This window comes from Ruditapes philippinarum, unplaced genomic scaffold (genome assembly GCF_026571515.1).
Source record: "Ruditapes philippinarum isolate M1 unplaced genomic scaffold, ASM2657151v2 ctg683_1_1_1_1, whole genome shotgun sequence".
Taxonomy (NCBI): domain Eukaryota; kingdom Metazoa; phylum Mollusca; class Bivalvia; order Venerida; family Veneridae; genus Ruditapes; species Ruditapes philippinarum.
In genome coordinates this window covers 62,981-80,760 of record NW_026861864.1, presented here as the reverse complement: position 1 = coordinate 80,760, position 17,780 = coordinate 62,981, and the positions used below count along the sequence as shown (strand labels likewise).

Genomic DNA, 17,780 nt, shown 5'->3' with positions numbered 1-17,780 from the left:
TATTTTGCAGGGCTTTTTTTACATGTTTTGACCTCTTTGGTAAATTATGTAGATTTTGCAGTTTTGCTATTTCAATTTGTAAATCACTTTCTTTCTTCATTTCACAATATTTTGCTTTTAAATATCTTTTCAATTTTTGTCATGAAATTAGCAAAATTAGCATGCTGCTTTCAGCACAATATATAATTTAATCACGGGAAGCCACATACGTTTTCTTCTCTTTTTTTCCCCGAAATAATCGTCGGATACCCTCTCAAACGTATAAATGTTCGTGTTTACAGATCCTGTAGTATATGATCATATCTAATATCATAACTGCTAACACATACAAAAATATCATATATTTATTGCAAAACAAGTATAAAAAAGCTCATCAAGTACAACAAAATATAAATACAATAACAGAGAAACAAGTTTATTCTGATGGACAATTATCTTGTACCGTATCCCGGAAACTAGACGTGTTGACACCAAACGATCCGAGAGTTTTAATGAGTTTGTCGACAATCTGGGAGTCGAGTGTTCTGGTTCGGCTTAAGATCCAGGCGAAGTCTGCCTGCACAAAGCCTCCTAAGTCAGTACAGGACCACACGAGAGAGTAGTTATCATAGTCGGTATCCACAATCCAATATGGAACACGTGGTGACCCTGAAAATATTGTATGTTTTGTCAGTTCACCAGTTACTATTATTAGAAGTTTGACCTTTAGGGAATGGATCTGCCTATGCGACCAGTGCCGGTCATGATCAACAGCCAGGTCCATGGTGTCTGATCATGGTCTGCGCTGTTATTTGCTCTTTAGTCTCTAAATATTTTATTTTTTCCCTAAATAGTTGAATGCATAGTCTCTAAATATTTTATTTTTTCCCTAAATAGTTGAATGCATAGTCTCTAAATATTTTATTTTTTCCCTAAATAGTTGAATGCATGCATATGAAAGATGGACAAGGGGCCATTTTTAGATATTTAAAGGGTTTTAAGGGGGTTTAGGAAGATTTCACAATTTGAGTCTTCAATCAGACAACCCTTTTGATGTTTAGAAAAACAACCGGTATATAAAAACAGTTTCCATTTAATTTTTCCCCTTTTAACTTGGGGCTTTTCAGTCTTTGGTTTGATGTTTTATTTTTAGCCCAGCTGTACTAAAAGAAAAAAACACTTTAATGAGGATTTTAAAAAGTTTTTGTATTTCCCCCTAAACCCCCCAAATTACCCCTTGGGAAATTTTACGGCTTTTGTTTTCAAAGGGGCACTGCTAAACTTTGGGGGGTAAAAAAAACACCAATGGCGGGCGTCCCCCGGGTACGTCCCGGCCCCGCCCCAAAATGGGCCCCCCTGACTTTTGGCATATTAAAATATTTTTCCATTTTTAACATAATTTTTGGGTATACTTCAATAATCATATACATGAGGAACACATGGCAACACTGGGTCAGATTTACTTCTCAAAATTAGTCCACTAGTTCAGAGTAGCAGCCACCTTTATTAGGAAATACATTTTAATATACAAATACAGTTAAATATCATAAACTGTCACACCTAAAATAGCAAAGAAAAAAACTCCCCAATAATGTCAAATTCTACTGCAGATAAAGTAGCATAAAGACATGACAGAGTAAGTGATTTATACAAATCATTTAACTCACCGGTAACCTCTATTAGAAACTTGAATGTGACCGTCATCTTTTAAACTATAATTAGCACGGATACAGGTTTCTGCGCCCTCGATGAAGAAAAAGAACTTCTTAATCTCATACCAATCTCCTAGATACTGAAAACAAAAATGTTTTTAAATTATAGTTACAAGAGTTTATGTTTGATTGGAATAAAATACTAATTTATTTACTAGTTTAACTATGAAGTTTGGATTAAACTTTGCAATGTTTAAATTTACAACAACATACTATATTGGCTGATTTGGAACGCTTTTGTGCGTCGTGTTGGCGCTAGTGACAACAGGACAAAGCGCCAAACGGCGCGTTGTCGGACTTTCGTCTTGTCGTCCTGTCGCTAACGATGTACGCCAAACGGCGCGTTGTCGTGCGGCGTGTTGTCGCGATGTCACATTGTCGCTCGGTTCAAATCGAAGGATTGGCTTATAAGCCAAGCGACAGGGCGAAATCGCGACAACGCGCCGCACGACAACGCGCTGTTTGGCGTGCTTCGCTAGAGACAACGAGCAACCATTACATACTAGTACACATTGTGAGTTTTATATATAGCTCTTTATTGTAAATATTCTTAAAATAACTCTTAAACTGGTTATTAATTTAAAAATTGAACCAATTATTAGATGATATGTACTCTCGTTCCTATTTTTATACTTTATTATTTATTTATTTATTTATTTAATTATTTATTCATTTATTCATAAAATATGATAACTGACCTTTGCGACATCGAGATTCTGAACAACTGTAACATCCGGGCATTTCCCAAGATGAGGCACTTGAGCATGACAGACTGCGATGAACGCTACAAAGACGTAAAGAGGTGACATCGTTGATCCGGTCGGTACCTCTGGTATAGCTGGTCAGGTATGAGTATTTAAAGCGTGTATTTATAGTAGTTGAAACACGAGGGTTATCAACAAAGGTATCAAAAAGGTCAATTGGTAATATAAAAATGTGTGGCATTTTTGGTACCTATAAAATAATGAAGCATTCGCATTATTTTTTAGAAAAAATGAAAAACACATATTTGCTCTTTAGGCTTTATTTTGTGAATTCAAGTATTGGTCCGTTTTTAGTGCCGTGTTTGTAGAAAGTACCTTTTTTCGCGGAATGGAACTTTATCACACACAAAAGGACTCGTTTCATATCAAAAACATTTGAATGTCTAATATAGCTTGTATATACCTTCGTCAAACAGATAATATTAAACACGTCAATTGAAAACCTGACACATGACTTTGAATCATTTGGTGAAATAGTTCGTGTTTGGGGGGAATTGTTTGTTGTTGTTGTTTTTTATACCCGGTTGAGGTAGAAGGCCATATATATAGTTTCGACGCGATTCACCCGTCAGTATGTACAAGCAATTATACGTCATTTTTTTCGCTGACCATCCAAACACGTATACCATGCTAAATGGTATAATGTAAACAATTTTTGATTTGTTGTAACATGAATGACCAGTATAGGTGTTAGAATGGCCGGATAGATGGCATGAACATTTTTAACACCCCTCTGTTCCAGTTACACCATCTTACCACATGTCCAAACACGAGACCTTTTATCTGTCCATTATTAAGACCAATAACATTCCACAATTTAAGCCGGTAAACAGAAAACTTGACAACAACAAAAGATAAGGGTTACACTTAAAATTAAAGTCATGGACGAAGCGTTATTGTTAAATGACCTTTCTTCTTAGAGTCGTTCCCGTTCAAATCAAGTATACAAGTAAAATGGTTTCCTGCGGGGAACATTTATAATGATTTAAAGATATTTCATTTAACTATTTTCAACATTGTTTGGGGAAAAAATAGAAAAAAATTAACGTTTGTATCAGGAATATAGTTGACAATAATCGATCAATAGAAGAAGGTCTTTGGTCTTTGTCGAAAATAAAACAATATTTCTGTTTAAGAAAATGATTAAATACCATTGTATGAATAATTCCGTGCAAAAAAAAATAAATAAAATAAAGTAAACACACAAGTTTACGCAGAAAATATCTCTATCTATTATGGCAGATGCCACAAACGAATGTTTTAATTCTGTGGATTTTCACTAAACAATTTATTGTTTGTAAAATTTCAGATAGATATTAAAGAAACATTGATAATTTTCAAACACATCATTCAAGTTTTTCCAACTTAAACGGTAAAATAATTATAGAAAATTAGACATATCACGTAATAGTGTTATGTTCTTAATTAGGTGTAATTCGGACTAAATCCCTAACATTGTGTCGAGAGACCGGTGTGTATACAATGATTCCCTACAATTAAATCCGTAACGTACCGGGAAACGGTATTTAGCTAGGTTTTCGAATAGGTCAATTAACCAATCATGTACGGTTTACAGATCACATGCTCCTCCATGTACCATGTACCGAAAACAGGTCACGTGCTCCTCCTGCCTCAAAAATTAAACGCGTACCAATACCCTGCGGGCTCCGGCCCGCAGGGAATAATGAAATTATTTCTATGCAAGTCAGATTGTATGTTTGGCCCCTGTCTTAATATAAATTTTACCTCCCAATAAAGAAATGTTGTCTCTTTATCCATTACCGGGAAATATTGATATACTTTTTGTGACACTTAGTGCATAGCTTTTGTCCGACTTTTCCTTGCGGCATTGTTTTCTCATTATGTGCATGTGCATGTGCGCAACTGATAGGAGTACAAAACCTACTACGGGCAGCCCATTATTTGTAGAGTGAAACTATTTCACCAAGAATAACAATTAAAGAATACATTTCTGTTGATGCATAAATAACATAACCATATGCGTAAATTTTAGGAGAGCTTCTATTTACATGTACATGTATGTCAAAAATATAAAATATAAATCATTAAAGCGCAACAAATGAAACAGTTGTCAAAATAATGAAAAATATCCAAATATTAGTACACACGGTGATAGGGCGATTACCACAACTTTTCCGCGCAACGTCAAAATATCATCCTTCTGACCGAGACACCGTATATTTCTGGACAAAATATTAATGGCGGGATAAACAAATTCCAGGTAATAGCTTACAAAATATCTTACTGCTGGACATTGCAAGATTATTCCAATTGTTTAAGTATTCCATCGAATTTTTGAGACAATTTATTGTTAATCTAGCACAATACAATTCACAAAAAAACACATACTTCGAAGAAATACTGTTTACAAAAGATCGTGTGTACCTCAACATGACTCGTACTTGTCATAAAAACATGTGTTATAACGACGATGTCTTTGTTCAATGACCTAACGAGCTCGTATATTTATTATGGTTAACCCTAAGTTCAAGTTCCATACACAATTGTGTGTTTCTATCGTAAATTTCAGGGAATATTTGTTGAAAAAAGGCCTACTGACCCGAATATTGGAGCACCGTACAACACTGAATTCAAACACCGCATTCTTTTTCCGTTAGACCGATAAATACTGGAACCGTCTTCTTTTGAATTATACAATCGTCTTACAAATATGTTTTATAATAACTTTTATTTGATGAAAGATTGTTTACTTGCTGTTATGTTGCTGTTATATCATACGTTATGTTATGGAAAATTTCTGAAGGTCTGATCTGTGTTAATACTACCAGTTAGATAAGTGCAATGGTATCTATATATATAGATAAGGATGTCTTTTCCTTTTCGAACTTATTCAAACTGATAAACCCCACATGGAAAGATTGAAGTTCTTGGCAGACTATACGTGTGGTCATCAAACAACATCGAGAAACAAAAGGAATGAACTATTTGTTAATGTATTAGCACCCTAATGCATTACCTCCGCTTTGAAGAGTATTCAAATACAGTAGGCTAGAACTACTGTTAACTACATTGAAAATGAGGGCCATGGGTTCAATCCCCAGAAGGGTCAACTTTTTTTTTCTTTCTTTTTTTCTTTTAACATTATTTATGTATCTCTCATGTCCCATTTGGAAAGAAAAAAGTGTTTAATTTTGATTTTTTAATTTATATAGGTATTTATTGGCTAAATTATGCTAAATCTAGTAATAAATATGGTACCTGATATTTTCAAAGTGTAATATAATCAAAACTAGACGGTAAAAGTATTTCATATTTTACAAGATCAACCAATATACTTTTTTAAAAATTTAGGGAAACTTTGAAAACAGGCACTCATTTGAGTAAATTTTAAGAATTTTTTAAATTAGGCTCCCTAAGTAGAAAAATGGTCAGACACGTGGTAAAAATGGGTGGGGTAGGGTAACATTTTTATACAGATTTCATAAATTTTAAGTAGAAACCATAATTTTGCTTATGTGGATTGTTAGCTGAATGGTACTATTTGTTTCTTACCAAAAATTAATGGGAAAACATTTTTCATTAGAATGTTATTGCAGATTATTTAAAGGTTCCTCATTTCTAAAAAAGGGCCCTCATAACATCCTAGCTTGAGTTCAGAAAAGTGGCCATAACTTGATTTCCGTACGGTAAACTTTGTTTAAATTTTGCATACAGGTGTACTTTAAGGTATACATCTGACCTATGATGTCAATTTTTTAGTTCCTGATAGTGCCCATTAGGGTCCTAATACCTTAATGGGAATTTCTTATTGCATACTAATTTGATAAAGTTGCAAAAGTCATAACACAAATTTTCATGGTGTAGTTTTTGCAGGAACCCGGGCAATATTTCCATAATCTCTTCAGTCATCGTCTCCAATGTGCTTTTTTTAAACAATCTTTTGCGAAAGTTTGACTTCATATTCTTTTTCTTATGTGGTGCGTTACGCATATAGTCCTGAAATACAAGGAGGCGCTGATCCATTGGCGTACTGCTGATATCAGAAGACTTAGTTGGGGGCTCTCCAGTTGCTGCAGTATCTGCAGCTTTGCCAATTTCGCACGTTGCTTTGGCTTGTTCAGACATAGGTTTGAACGTCTTCTTTTTCTGAAAGCAAACATTAATATAAAAAATCAACGGTGCTAAAAAGACAGAAAAATGCGGTGATTTTAAGGAGGAATAATGCGGTGCCCTAATCTTATGATTGACAAAGTTGTGCGGTGCCTTAAAATACACACGTGGAAACATAAAAATCATACCAAATATACAAAAAACGGGTTATTTATGTATTGTAACTTGTTCATACGACAATAATGTACATATTTACGTCTATACATGGTACATCTATAATAATAATTGTTTCATTTGTTTTTTTTTAGAAAATCTAAATTTCTAGAATTATAAAGTATCACATTTCTGTGATGCCCTTAACTAAAACTAATCCAAATAAATTTAAGACAAGCGGGGATTTAATTCTACCTTAAATGTTATACATGTATTAATGCTTATTTCACATACTAGTATATGTGTTTTCAAGATATTTAAATATTCGTTAAAATGTGGCAAATGTATTCTGTCATTGTCATGCAGATTACATTCCGCACTGGCGACATCCATGGTTTTGTCTCGATATTCATATAATCTACATTCATTGCACATATCCTTTGTATATATTTGTATATAAACAGTGAAGCTTGAAAAGACATGACTCGGGTTAAAATATACACCGTGCATGTCCTTAATACAAGAATGTAAAAATAACGCTGTAATTGTGCAAAAATTATGCTTTACGGTAGAAACGAGCAACAAGATTATTAATTAAACAGAACATCATAATAATAAACTTATTTTCTTACACACGGCTGCTAAGTAGGTAAGAAATTATACCAGTTTAAACTTCAGATTTTAAAAAAAAATCCAGGAAAATGTTTACTTTTCACGATCATTCGTGAGCATGACAACGTTGCTTCCATACGGAAAACGATTTTTTTGTCGATATGTAATTATTATTATTATTATTATTATTATTATTAATAATAATAATAATAATAATAATAATAAAAATGATAATGCTAATAATAATAATAATAATAATGATGATGATCATGATGATGATGATGTTCGTTATTCAAAGGTTACTTTGTTCTATTTAATCAGTGGCATGTTGTTGAAGAGTGGTCTTGATTTACATAGTAGTCTTTATTTGGAGATGGTCTTCAACACCGATTTTACTATATACTAGTTCGAGTTTTCACTTTGAAATTAATTGGACGTCTGCTCCATTGGGCAAATGTATACATGTATAATAATCTCATAGAATGTTAATCTCATATAGACATATGGACGTGAATGGTCATCTCATAGACATATGGACCTGAATCACTTATACATATTGACCTAAATGGTCATTCCATAGACATATTGACCTAAATAGTTATTCCATAGACATAGGGACCTAAATGCTCATCTCATAGACCTATGGACGTGAATCTCATAGACATTTGGACCTACATGGTCATCTCATAGACATATTGACCTAAATGGTCATTCCATAGACATAGGGACCTAAATGGTCATCTCATAGACATATGGACGTGAATCTCATAGACATTTGGACCTACATGGTCATCTCATAGACATATTGTCCTAAATGGTCATTCAATAGACATAGGGACTTAAATGGTCATCTCATAGAAATATTGACCTAAATGGTCATTCCATAGAAATAGGGACCTAAATGGTCATCTTATAGGCATATGGACCTTAATGATCATCTCATAGACATATGGACCTAAATGGCCATTCCATAGACATTTTGACCTAAATGGTCATTCCATAGACATAGGGACCTAAATGTTCATCTCATAGACATATGGATCTCAATGGTCATCGCATTGACATATGGACCTAAATGGTCATCTCATAGACATATGGACCTAAATGGTCATCCCATATAGACATATGGACCTTAATTGTCATCGCATAGACATATGGACCTAAATGGTCATTTTATAGACATATGGACCTAAATTGTCATCTCATAGACATATGGACCTAAATGGTCATAGCAAAGACATAGAGGCCTAAATGGTCATCTCATAGACATAGGGGCCTTAATGGTCATCTCATAGACATATGGACCTAAATGGTCATCTCATAGACATATGGACCTAAATGGTCATCTCATAGACAAATGGACCTGAATCTCATAGGCATATGGACCTAAATGGTCATCTCATAGACATAGGGACCTAAATGGTCATCTCATAGACATATGGACCTAAATGGTCATCTCATAGACATATGGACCTAAATGGTCATCTCATAGACATATGGACCTAAATGGTCATCTCATAGACATATGGACCTAAATGGTCATCTCATAGACATATGGACCTAAATGGTCATCTCATAGACATAGGGACCTAAATGGTCATCTCATAGACATATGGACCTTAATGGTCATCTCATAGACATATGGACCTTAATGGTCATCTCATAGACATATTGACCTGAATCTCATAGACATATGGACCTAAATGGTCATCTCATAGACATAGGGACCTAAATGGTTATCTCATAGACATATGGACCTGAATATAATAGACATATGGACCTAAATGGTCATCTCATAGACATAGGGACCTAAATGGTCATCTCATAGACATAGGAACCTGAATGGTCATCTCATAGACATAGGGACCTAAATGGTCATCGCATAGACATAGGGACCTAAATGGTCATCTCATAGACATATTAACCTAAATGGTCATTCCATAGACATAGGGACTTAAATGGTCATCTCATAGACATATTGACCTAAATGGTCATTCCATAGACATATAGGGACCTAAATGATCGTCTCATAGACAAAGGAACCTGCATTATCAACTCAAAGACACATGGACGAAGATGGATAATGGGGATAGTAATATAAAACAATATCATATTTGTGTGATTGTTACATTTATTTCTCACATTTACAATTATTTCATTACAACTACCATGGACATGTATCCAGAGGTTGTTTAGTTCTGTAGAACTTTTCATAATTCAAACCGAGGCTTGTCAACTTCTGTTTTAGCCTCGTTATGAGATTTTCGTCAAGTCTTTGTTTTCGGCCAAGTATCCAACCAATATCAGCGTGTGCGATGCCCTCGAGCTCAGCGCAGGACCAAATTAAAGCATATGTGTCATAATCTGTCTCAACGATCCAGTAATTTGCTTCTGGAGATGCTAAAATTAAAATAAAATGATAATAAAATAAATAATGAAAAGAGTCCATAACGCCCCCCTGTGGCTGAGGGGTTGCCTGTACGGACTCAGGAATCACTATTGCAGCCAGCGTTTAACCCTGCGTGATCGTAAGAGGCGACTGAATGAGTTCGAATTATTGGAGACTATGCATCTCCCGAGGTTAGCCAAAATTATCTTTCTTGTTTCGGCGCCATATGACCTAATCTGTGTTGGTGCGCCGTAAAACCAAACAGAGTATATAACTGTACAACTCCGCTATTATGGTTACGCAGAAAGCAATAACTGGCCTAGACGGAATATAGCATAACAAAATAATGATAAATAAAAATACTTGGGAATGACATGATATTAAAAAGCCGTCCCATATAAAACCGTCCATTATTATATCATTTTCTTATGCCCCTCCCCTCCCTAAAATGAGAAATGAAACTTTAAATCTGAATTGCTTGCCATAATGGGCCTTTAAATTTTCAAAGAAATAATTTATACTCACTTCCCAGTTTGACAGTTAACTTGGACTTAACGTTTGGATCTTTGTAAAATGCAATTCCTGTCGTATTTTCTTCGTGTAATTCTGCCCTATTGAGTGAAAAGAAAGCATAAAATATTAAATTAACAAATATCCTCTAATAATAATTTACAGCCACGTGATTAAAATAGAATTAATTGAAAAGGTCTTTATATCATAAAAAGAATTTTTTATAAAACAAAAATAATGTATTTGAACAAAGAGATAAAAATGAACATACTGAATTGAATAGGAAAACGAAAATTAGAAAAATCGGAATTAATAATTATGCTTAATATATATTAAATATGTTTGAATAGGGAATGAATTCAAAACGCCGTCAATTTTTATTCCAAAAAAATCTTATTTTTGAGCATCTAAAATATAAAGAATAACTTTGTAATTATAGTGTACATGGTATATACGCACGTGTAATCTTGGTTTAGCACGTCTATTTTACCGTCATCTCTCAAAGAGTACTCAGCTTTGACACAAGATTTGTTCATCTGACCAGCAAAATAAGTCTTCTCTATGTCATACCAGCCTCCCGCATACTGTAAAAATATTTATAACTTCTTCCATTTATAAGTATGCATGATTTCTTCCATTTATAAGTATAATTTCTTCTATTTATAAGTAAATATGTTTTCTCCCATTTATAAATATGATTCCTTCCATTTTGTACGTATGATTTATTCCATTTATAAGAAAGTATGATTTCTTCCATTCATAAGTATGATTTCATTCATTTATAAGTAAGTATGATTTTTTCCATTTATTTCTACCATTTATAAATATGATTCCTTCCATTTTGTAAGTATGATTTATTTCATTTATAAAAAGATAAATTTCTTCCATTTATAAGTATGATGTATTTCATTTATAAGAAATTATGATGAATTCTCTCATTTATAAGAAAGGATGTTTTCTTCCATTGATAAGTATGATTTTGTTCATTTAGAAGTGATTATAATTTCTTCCATTTATAAGTAAATATGATTTCTTCTTTTTATAAGCAAGTATGATTTCTTCTTCTATTATTAAGTAAGTATGATTATTTTTCTATTCATAAGTAAGGTTGATTTTCTTCCATTTACGAATAAAAGTATGATTTCTTTCATTTATAAGTAAGTATGATAACTTTTTCGTATGACTTGTCTATGTATTAGTTTCCTGCCTTTCATAAACATATATTATTTCACTGCAAGCATAAATCCTGTATGCATTAATGGCTGGGTTGTAGTCAATGCAAAATGAAGTATACAAATATTTGTTTAGGCCAAATGAAGTCATCGGTCACATTTCTAAACATGTTGGCATTGTTACGAATTATTTCATTTTTTTATTTTTCTTATCTAGACCGGATCATGACACCACTCATATAATCAAATTCACTAAATACTTGACTATATACATATATAGGTTTATACTATAAAAGAATGGAAAAAAACAGAAGATTGACTACTTAACGAATAACTTTGGGCAAATATTCGTCACTTTTGACTTAATCAATTTGATTAAAATCAGCTCCTACATAGACCAGAAGTTACTTAAGTATAGATCTGAACTTTAGTCAGGTTGTGACTAAATTTGACCCCGTTTCCGACTGAGGTGACAGTTTTTAAAATTACATAAACTTTTATCCTAAATGTAAGTAAGTTTAGCATATTTCTATAGAAAACGTACCCTTTTAACATCAAAGTTTGGTTGCGTTGTAAAATTTTTGCATTTTCCAAAGTGTACTTCCTGTGTGTAAGCAATGCTTAAAGTTAGAATAAAAGCAGCAAATTTCATCAGCGCCATTTTGGTGTATTGTAGTGCGGCCAGAGATAAAATTATGTTCCAATGTTCTAAAATTCTCTAAGTTATCTATATAAGTTTAGGTAACAAAAATACACATGTGGCAGAAATAGTTAAAACTCTAAAGTCGTTATCATTTGACTCACATTTTGTTCCATGTGATAGATAATCTACAAACCAGTGGTCAGTTGTCCTAAAATTAACAATATTTGAATAACCTGTTGTATAGTTTATAACAAAAGATAGGGCCGTCGAATATCAAGTATATACGAGTATAACTGTCGGTGCTACTTTGACCACTCGAAAGATATTCAAAGTGGACTGATCATAACGGTGTAGCTCGATTCACAGATATTTGTTCCAAATGTAGCTCGATTCAGAGCTGCTTGCTTCGAGTGTAGCTCAAGTCAGAGCTATTGGCTTTAAATGTAGTTCATGTCAGAGCTACTGGCTTCAAATGTAGCTCTCGATTCAGAGCAATTGGCTGATTCAGAGATTTTAGCCTCATTTTAGCTCCATTCAGAGCTATTGGCTCTAAGCCTATTTTGATTCAGAGCTATTGGCTTCAAGTGTAGCTCGATTCAGAGCTATAAGCTTCAAGTGTAGCTTGATTCAGTAGCTATTTGCTTCAAGTATAGCTCAGCTATTGACTTCAAGTATAGCTCGATTCAGTAGCTATTGGTTTTAAGTGTAGCTCTATTCAGAGCTATTGGATTCAAGTGTAACTCGATTCAGTAGCTATTGGCTTCAAGTATAGCTCAATTCAGCCCTATTAGCTTCAAGTGTAGCTCGATCTAGCGCTATTGACTTCAAGTGTAGCTCGATATCTCCATTAAGAGCTTTTTACTTCAAGTGTAGCTCAAATCAGAGCTATTGGCTTCAAATGTAGCTCGATTTAGCCCTATAAGCTTCAAGTGTAGCTCGGTTAAGAGCTATTGACTTCAAGTGTAGCTCAAGTCAGAACTATTGGTTGCAAATGTACATATAGCTCGATTAAGAGATGCTTTGTTCAAGCGTAGGTCGATTAAGAGTTGTTGACTTTAAATGTAGCACGATTCAGAGCTATTGACTTCCAATGTAGCTCGATTCAGAGCTTTTGATTTCGAATCGCTTGCTTTTTAGCAAAGTGGGTTCAAATTTCGTCTTTGGCGTTGAATTATGTTCTGTGTTTCATATGTTGACCACATATTAAAGTTTGTCCATTTTATAATTAAAAGTAAATATGGAAGACATGTTATATATCTAACAATAAAAGTACATATGTATTTAAGATGAGTTGATAAGATGAAAAATGTATACATTGTATTTCAGTTTTAAACATGATCTGCTATAATTATAAATGGAATCTATGATCGGTTTAATTAGTTGTAATAATTGGTATTCAATAGTAATATAATATGAACAGTGGTTAATCAAAACATTTTGGTTATTCATTTTTCTTAGTTTGAAAATTTTAGACCGAAAATTGAAAAGTGATCAAAAAATAAGTTTGCGACGAGTCATTGACAAACACGTATGAAATACACAATGTATCTTTCATAAGCCTATTTATTTTAGCATTTCCTTTTAATTTCCTTAAACAAAAAAAAAACAAACGTTATATTTGAAGTCCTTATGAAGGGTATTGGTAACCGAAACTAATGGAATAAATTATGATAGTCAAACCCGACCTTGTGACGATGTGTGTTCCTCCAATTTATTAGTATTGTAGTAAAAATACTTCTGCCAAGAATCTTAGATCAAGGTAGTCGGGCCATATAAACTTTACATAGATTATTAACAAATGATCAGGTACATAACCATGCTATGAAATTTTAATTTCAATTTTAGCTTCTCCCAACTTAGTGCCTAAGTAAAGATGAGAGGTGTAAGTGTGACAGTTTTTTGTTTTGTTTACCAGGGAATGGTTACGAAACACGTCGTTCTTATAAAAATGTCGCACTCTAGCTGCAATCACTTCAGTACAACACTCATCACAATGAACGCCGTACAGTTTGCTTGCTTGCTCTTGTTTGCCGGTTACTCCAGTGCGCAAGTGTTTTCATCTGGAGGATGCCCAAATGTTAACGCACAAAAGAATTTCACTTTAAATAGGGTAAGTCAGTTTAGCGATATTCCTAATACATTAATACTTTTTCCTCATTGGTTAAAAATAAAGTGATGGCACCGTGACATAGGTTGTTGTTTTTTGTATTTTAATATGTTTTGGATTATTTTTACGACAATAATTATTAACAGCACATTATGTCTCAGAAACGAATCAATTGTCGTTCATAAGAAAGGGCAAACACGAGCTTTTAACGTCAAAATCAAGGTTTAAAAGTATGTTTAATGTGTTTTTTTTTCAGAAGAAAAAACGCTGAATGTGAAATTATTTGTCATAAATGTAGCAAAATATAAACAAAATAGTATTTGACTTCCATATATATTAGATCACTATAATCGTATAAATTGTTAAAAAAAACATTAGCAAAAGCTGGTCAGTAATTAAGTAATTATTTGAAAACTAGAACGGGATATTAAATATGAAAAGCTTTTGAAAAATGAAATTGTAAGCAAACTTTGGCATAATTGGCCTTTAAAATACGATGTGTTCAGGGCGTCCTTAGTTAAGTTCACCGCTATGGGTTCGAATCCCGACAGTGACATTGGATTATTTTATGTGAAGAAGCTATCCAGCTAGATTACCAAATGTCGTTGGTTCTACTTTCTGTTCGTGCCTGAAATAATGCATGAAAGGTCACCTTAGGTCTTCCTCCATCAGTAAAACTGGCAAGTCGCATATGGTCTATACTGTATTGATGCGACGTAGAACCCAACCGAAAAGACGATTCTTGGACAAAGCATAGACTTGATTTGAGCCGCGTCACGCCAAAACAACATAGTGCGTTTGCGACCAGCATAGATCAGGATCCGTGCTTTTCGCTATCAGTTTCTCTACATGTAATATGGTTGGTAAGCGAACAGCATGGATCCTGATCAGACTGCGTGGATGCGCAGGCTGATCTGGATCCATGCTGGTCGCAAACCCATTATGTTGGTTTTGTCATGACGCGGCTCATTTTTTTTTACAGTATTTAGGGGACTGGTACGAAGTGTACAAATTCTACGCGGCCTTCGAGAGCGGTCAGTCATGTGCTAAAGCCCATTATGAACTGAAGCCTGATGGCCACATCAAAATTGTCAACAGTGGATTCAAGTATGAATATTTTTTTCATGTTACTTTATATAAACTTGTGAAATCTTCTTCTAATTACATTTGTAACGATTTGAAAACAGTATGTGTGATACTAGCTGGTGGTTGAATAAAACGTACATTATAATTTCTTTTAATTTAACTCATATCGAGAAAAATGTATAAGTCTAATTCTTCATTTGAATATAGAAGAATCATTTTATAGCATGTGTTTATAAAACCATTTATCGAATGACTTAGTAAGAGAATGTGATGTTCTGATTGCAGGGACGGAAAAGCCATTCAAGCTGTTGGTGACGCTTTTGTCCCTGATGCCGTAAACAACCCCGCCAAACTTAAACTGAGATTCTCATCATGTAAGTATATTGTTTGTATCATTCACACTGAGTAAAGTTGGGAACAGTTCATTTGGGAGGGGGTTGTAATTTCATTGTTCGTTGCCCTATTTTTTCCATATCCTACAAAATACTTGGACTTGTCGTTAATATAACGTCAATGATTTTGTGTAGCATCCGTTTACAAACGAAATTATCTTGTTAATCTCTTCAAATGTTAACATTTTCTGTTTTAGATATTGAATCAAGAGATTTCCATGTAATAAATAAATAGATAGAAAAATAAATAGATAGAAAAAAAATAAATGGATAGAAAAATAAATAAATAAATAAATAAATAAATAAATAAATAAATTAATTAATTAAATAATTAATTAAAAATGCGCACCAACTTCGAGTCTGATTTGACCTTGCTAAAGTGGTTGTCTCAACGTGTGTAATTTATAATAGCATTAATTACGTTGGAAATGTTTGCTTATTGATAAGAACTGCAATGTACTTGATTGTACGCATTAAACCTTTATTGATTGATTGATCTGTCATTTCAGTGGCTCCCTACGGTAATTACTGGGTTCTTGACACAGACTACGACAATTATACCTTTATTTACTCGTGCAGTGGAGTATTGGGTATAACCCACTACGAGTTTGCATGGATTCTCACCAGACAACCTAATATAACGGAGGAGGTTAAAACCAAACTGTTCAACGAGGCTAAAGCTTTCGGAATAGATACCAGTAATTTCAAAGTACAGGACCGTTCGGGATGTACGAACAATCCTTGATCGACTTGGTGTTTACATGTCTTGTTTTTTTTTACATGTGAATGAAATTTGTCCACTTTTTTTGTATTTGTTACTTTGATTTTTATATAAAATATTAGAATGATAGCATATTGTTATAGTTTTTTATATGAAGGTATATAAGTAATGTTAATTTGATGTCACCACTAACCTCTTTACATACTGATTAAAAGATCTTGTGTTTGAGCTTAATGAGTTTGGTTGGAACATATGAATTTAAGCTCGATCGCGAAACAAGTTCTTGCAACTTATATTAATCACTTGAGGGTCCACTCCCGGGAACTAGCTTTATGATGTCATATGAAGAATCGTTACCCGTGTGGGTCTTCAACCAATTATCCATTGGTTAAGAGGCAGACACCTTAGCTAAAAAAAGATAAAAAAAAATATAGCCGTGTTCACATTTTACTCATTCGCAAGTTCCCAGAAGTCGTTCGTATTGCTTTACGTGCCATCAATAGATAACCAGCTGAAACTGAAAGTGGACTTCCAAAGCACCTACATTTATATATTGACAAGTTTTGATCCTACACTAACAGTAATTGATAATCTAATGGTTTATATAAAGTACTGATATCTTACCATACCAGAAATACAACAATTGGCTATCAAAAATCTTTACAATGAGTTTTGAATATAAAAAGCAGCTTTAAGTGTAAACCCCAACATGTTGGGGATGATTAGAACCACTTGACTTGGTCAACTTGATGGTTATTATTTTGGGTTTTAAGATACTCGTAAAACAAAAATCCGCAATTATAGGGAATTATTGACAATAGGTACAAGTCCAGTTGTGAAAATGACTTGCATTCACCAAAATATTTAATCGATTTACCTCTTTACATCCTTTTACATCTTTTAGTTACTATTAGGTACTCCTTATTTTACGACTTTCTGTTCCTATTGTTCACTTTATTGGGCACTACTGTCTTTACGCCTTACTGTCCTCATTCTAATCTGCCATATTTACTGCCAATAATTGTTATCCCCCCACATCTTACGTTACATCTACTTCTTTATGGTTTACTTGTCCCAAACTGTACTTACCACCCCCTTAAATGTTTGCGTTACTCCAGCCTTCGTCCTTATTGCCACCTTAACATGTTTTACTGATGCCTTCTTAATGACTGCCTTCTAACTTTGACTTCTATTGGGTTAACTGCTCTTATTATCCTCGTCAATATTTTTGTGAATTTTCTTACTGTTCTTAGAGTTTCTTAATAAGCAATGGGCCAAAGAATCAATTCCCGGACAACTGTCAGAGGTTGTATTTCTTTATGACTAAAGGTGTGTACTCAACTGTAACAATATTGTCTTCTTTCAGCTTACTGTTCTTACTACTGCCTTTATATCTTTCTAGCACTATCGACTTCTTTCAACTTAACTTTACATCTAGTACTTATTGA

General features: G+C 33.7%; 3 protein-coding genes across 3 annotated transcripts; 1 reads left to right on the top strand and 2 right to left on the bottom strand.

The window, feature by feature from the left end:
* Positions 1-1,630: 1,630 nt before the first annotated feature.
* On the bottom strand, positions 1,631-2,529 carry LOC132717155 (apolipoprotein D-like). The gene is made up of 2 exons (XM_060700561.1): positions 2,390-2,529; positions 1,631-1,771 (listed from the first exon to the last, which is right to left on the bottom strand). Exons 1-2 carry the CDS (start codon positions 2,498-2,500, stop codon positions 1,643-1,645), a joined length of 240 nt encoding a protein of 79 aa, XP_060556544.1. The 5' UTR covers positions 2,501-2,529; the 3' UTR covers positions 1,631-1,642.
* A 6,902-nt stretch (positions 2,530-9,431) lies between these two features.
* LOC132717154 (apolipoprotein D-like) lies at positions 9,432-12,091 on the bottom strand. Its single transcript, XM_060700560.1, has 4 exons — positions 11,928-12,091; positions 10,671-10,795; positions 10,227-10,312; positions 9,432-9,712 (listed from the first exon to the last, which is right to left on the bottom strand). Exons 1-4 carry the CDS (start codon positions 12,042-12,044, stop codon positions 9,477-9,479), a joined length of 564 nt encoding a protein of 187 aa, XP_060556543.1. The 5' UTR covers positions 12,045-12,091; the 3' UTR covers positions 9,432-9,476.
* Positions 12,092-13,976: 1,885 nt separating this feature from the next.
* On the top strand, positions 13,977-16,461 carry LOC132717152 (apolipoprotein D-like). The gene is made up of 4 exons (XM_060700559.1): positions 13,977-14,136; positions 15,116-15,240; positions 15,505-15,593; positions 16,121-16,461. The coding sequence occupies exons 1-4, from the start codon at positions 14,020-14,022 to the stop codon at positions 16,354-16,356; spliced, it is 567 nt and encodes a 188-aa protein (XP_060556542.1). The 5' UTR covers positions 13,977-14,019; the 3' UTR covers positions 16,357-16,461.
* Positions 16,462-17,780: the final 1,319 nt, after the last annotated feature.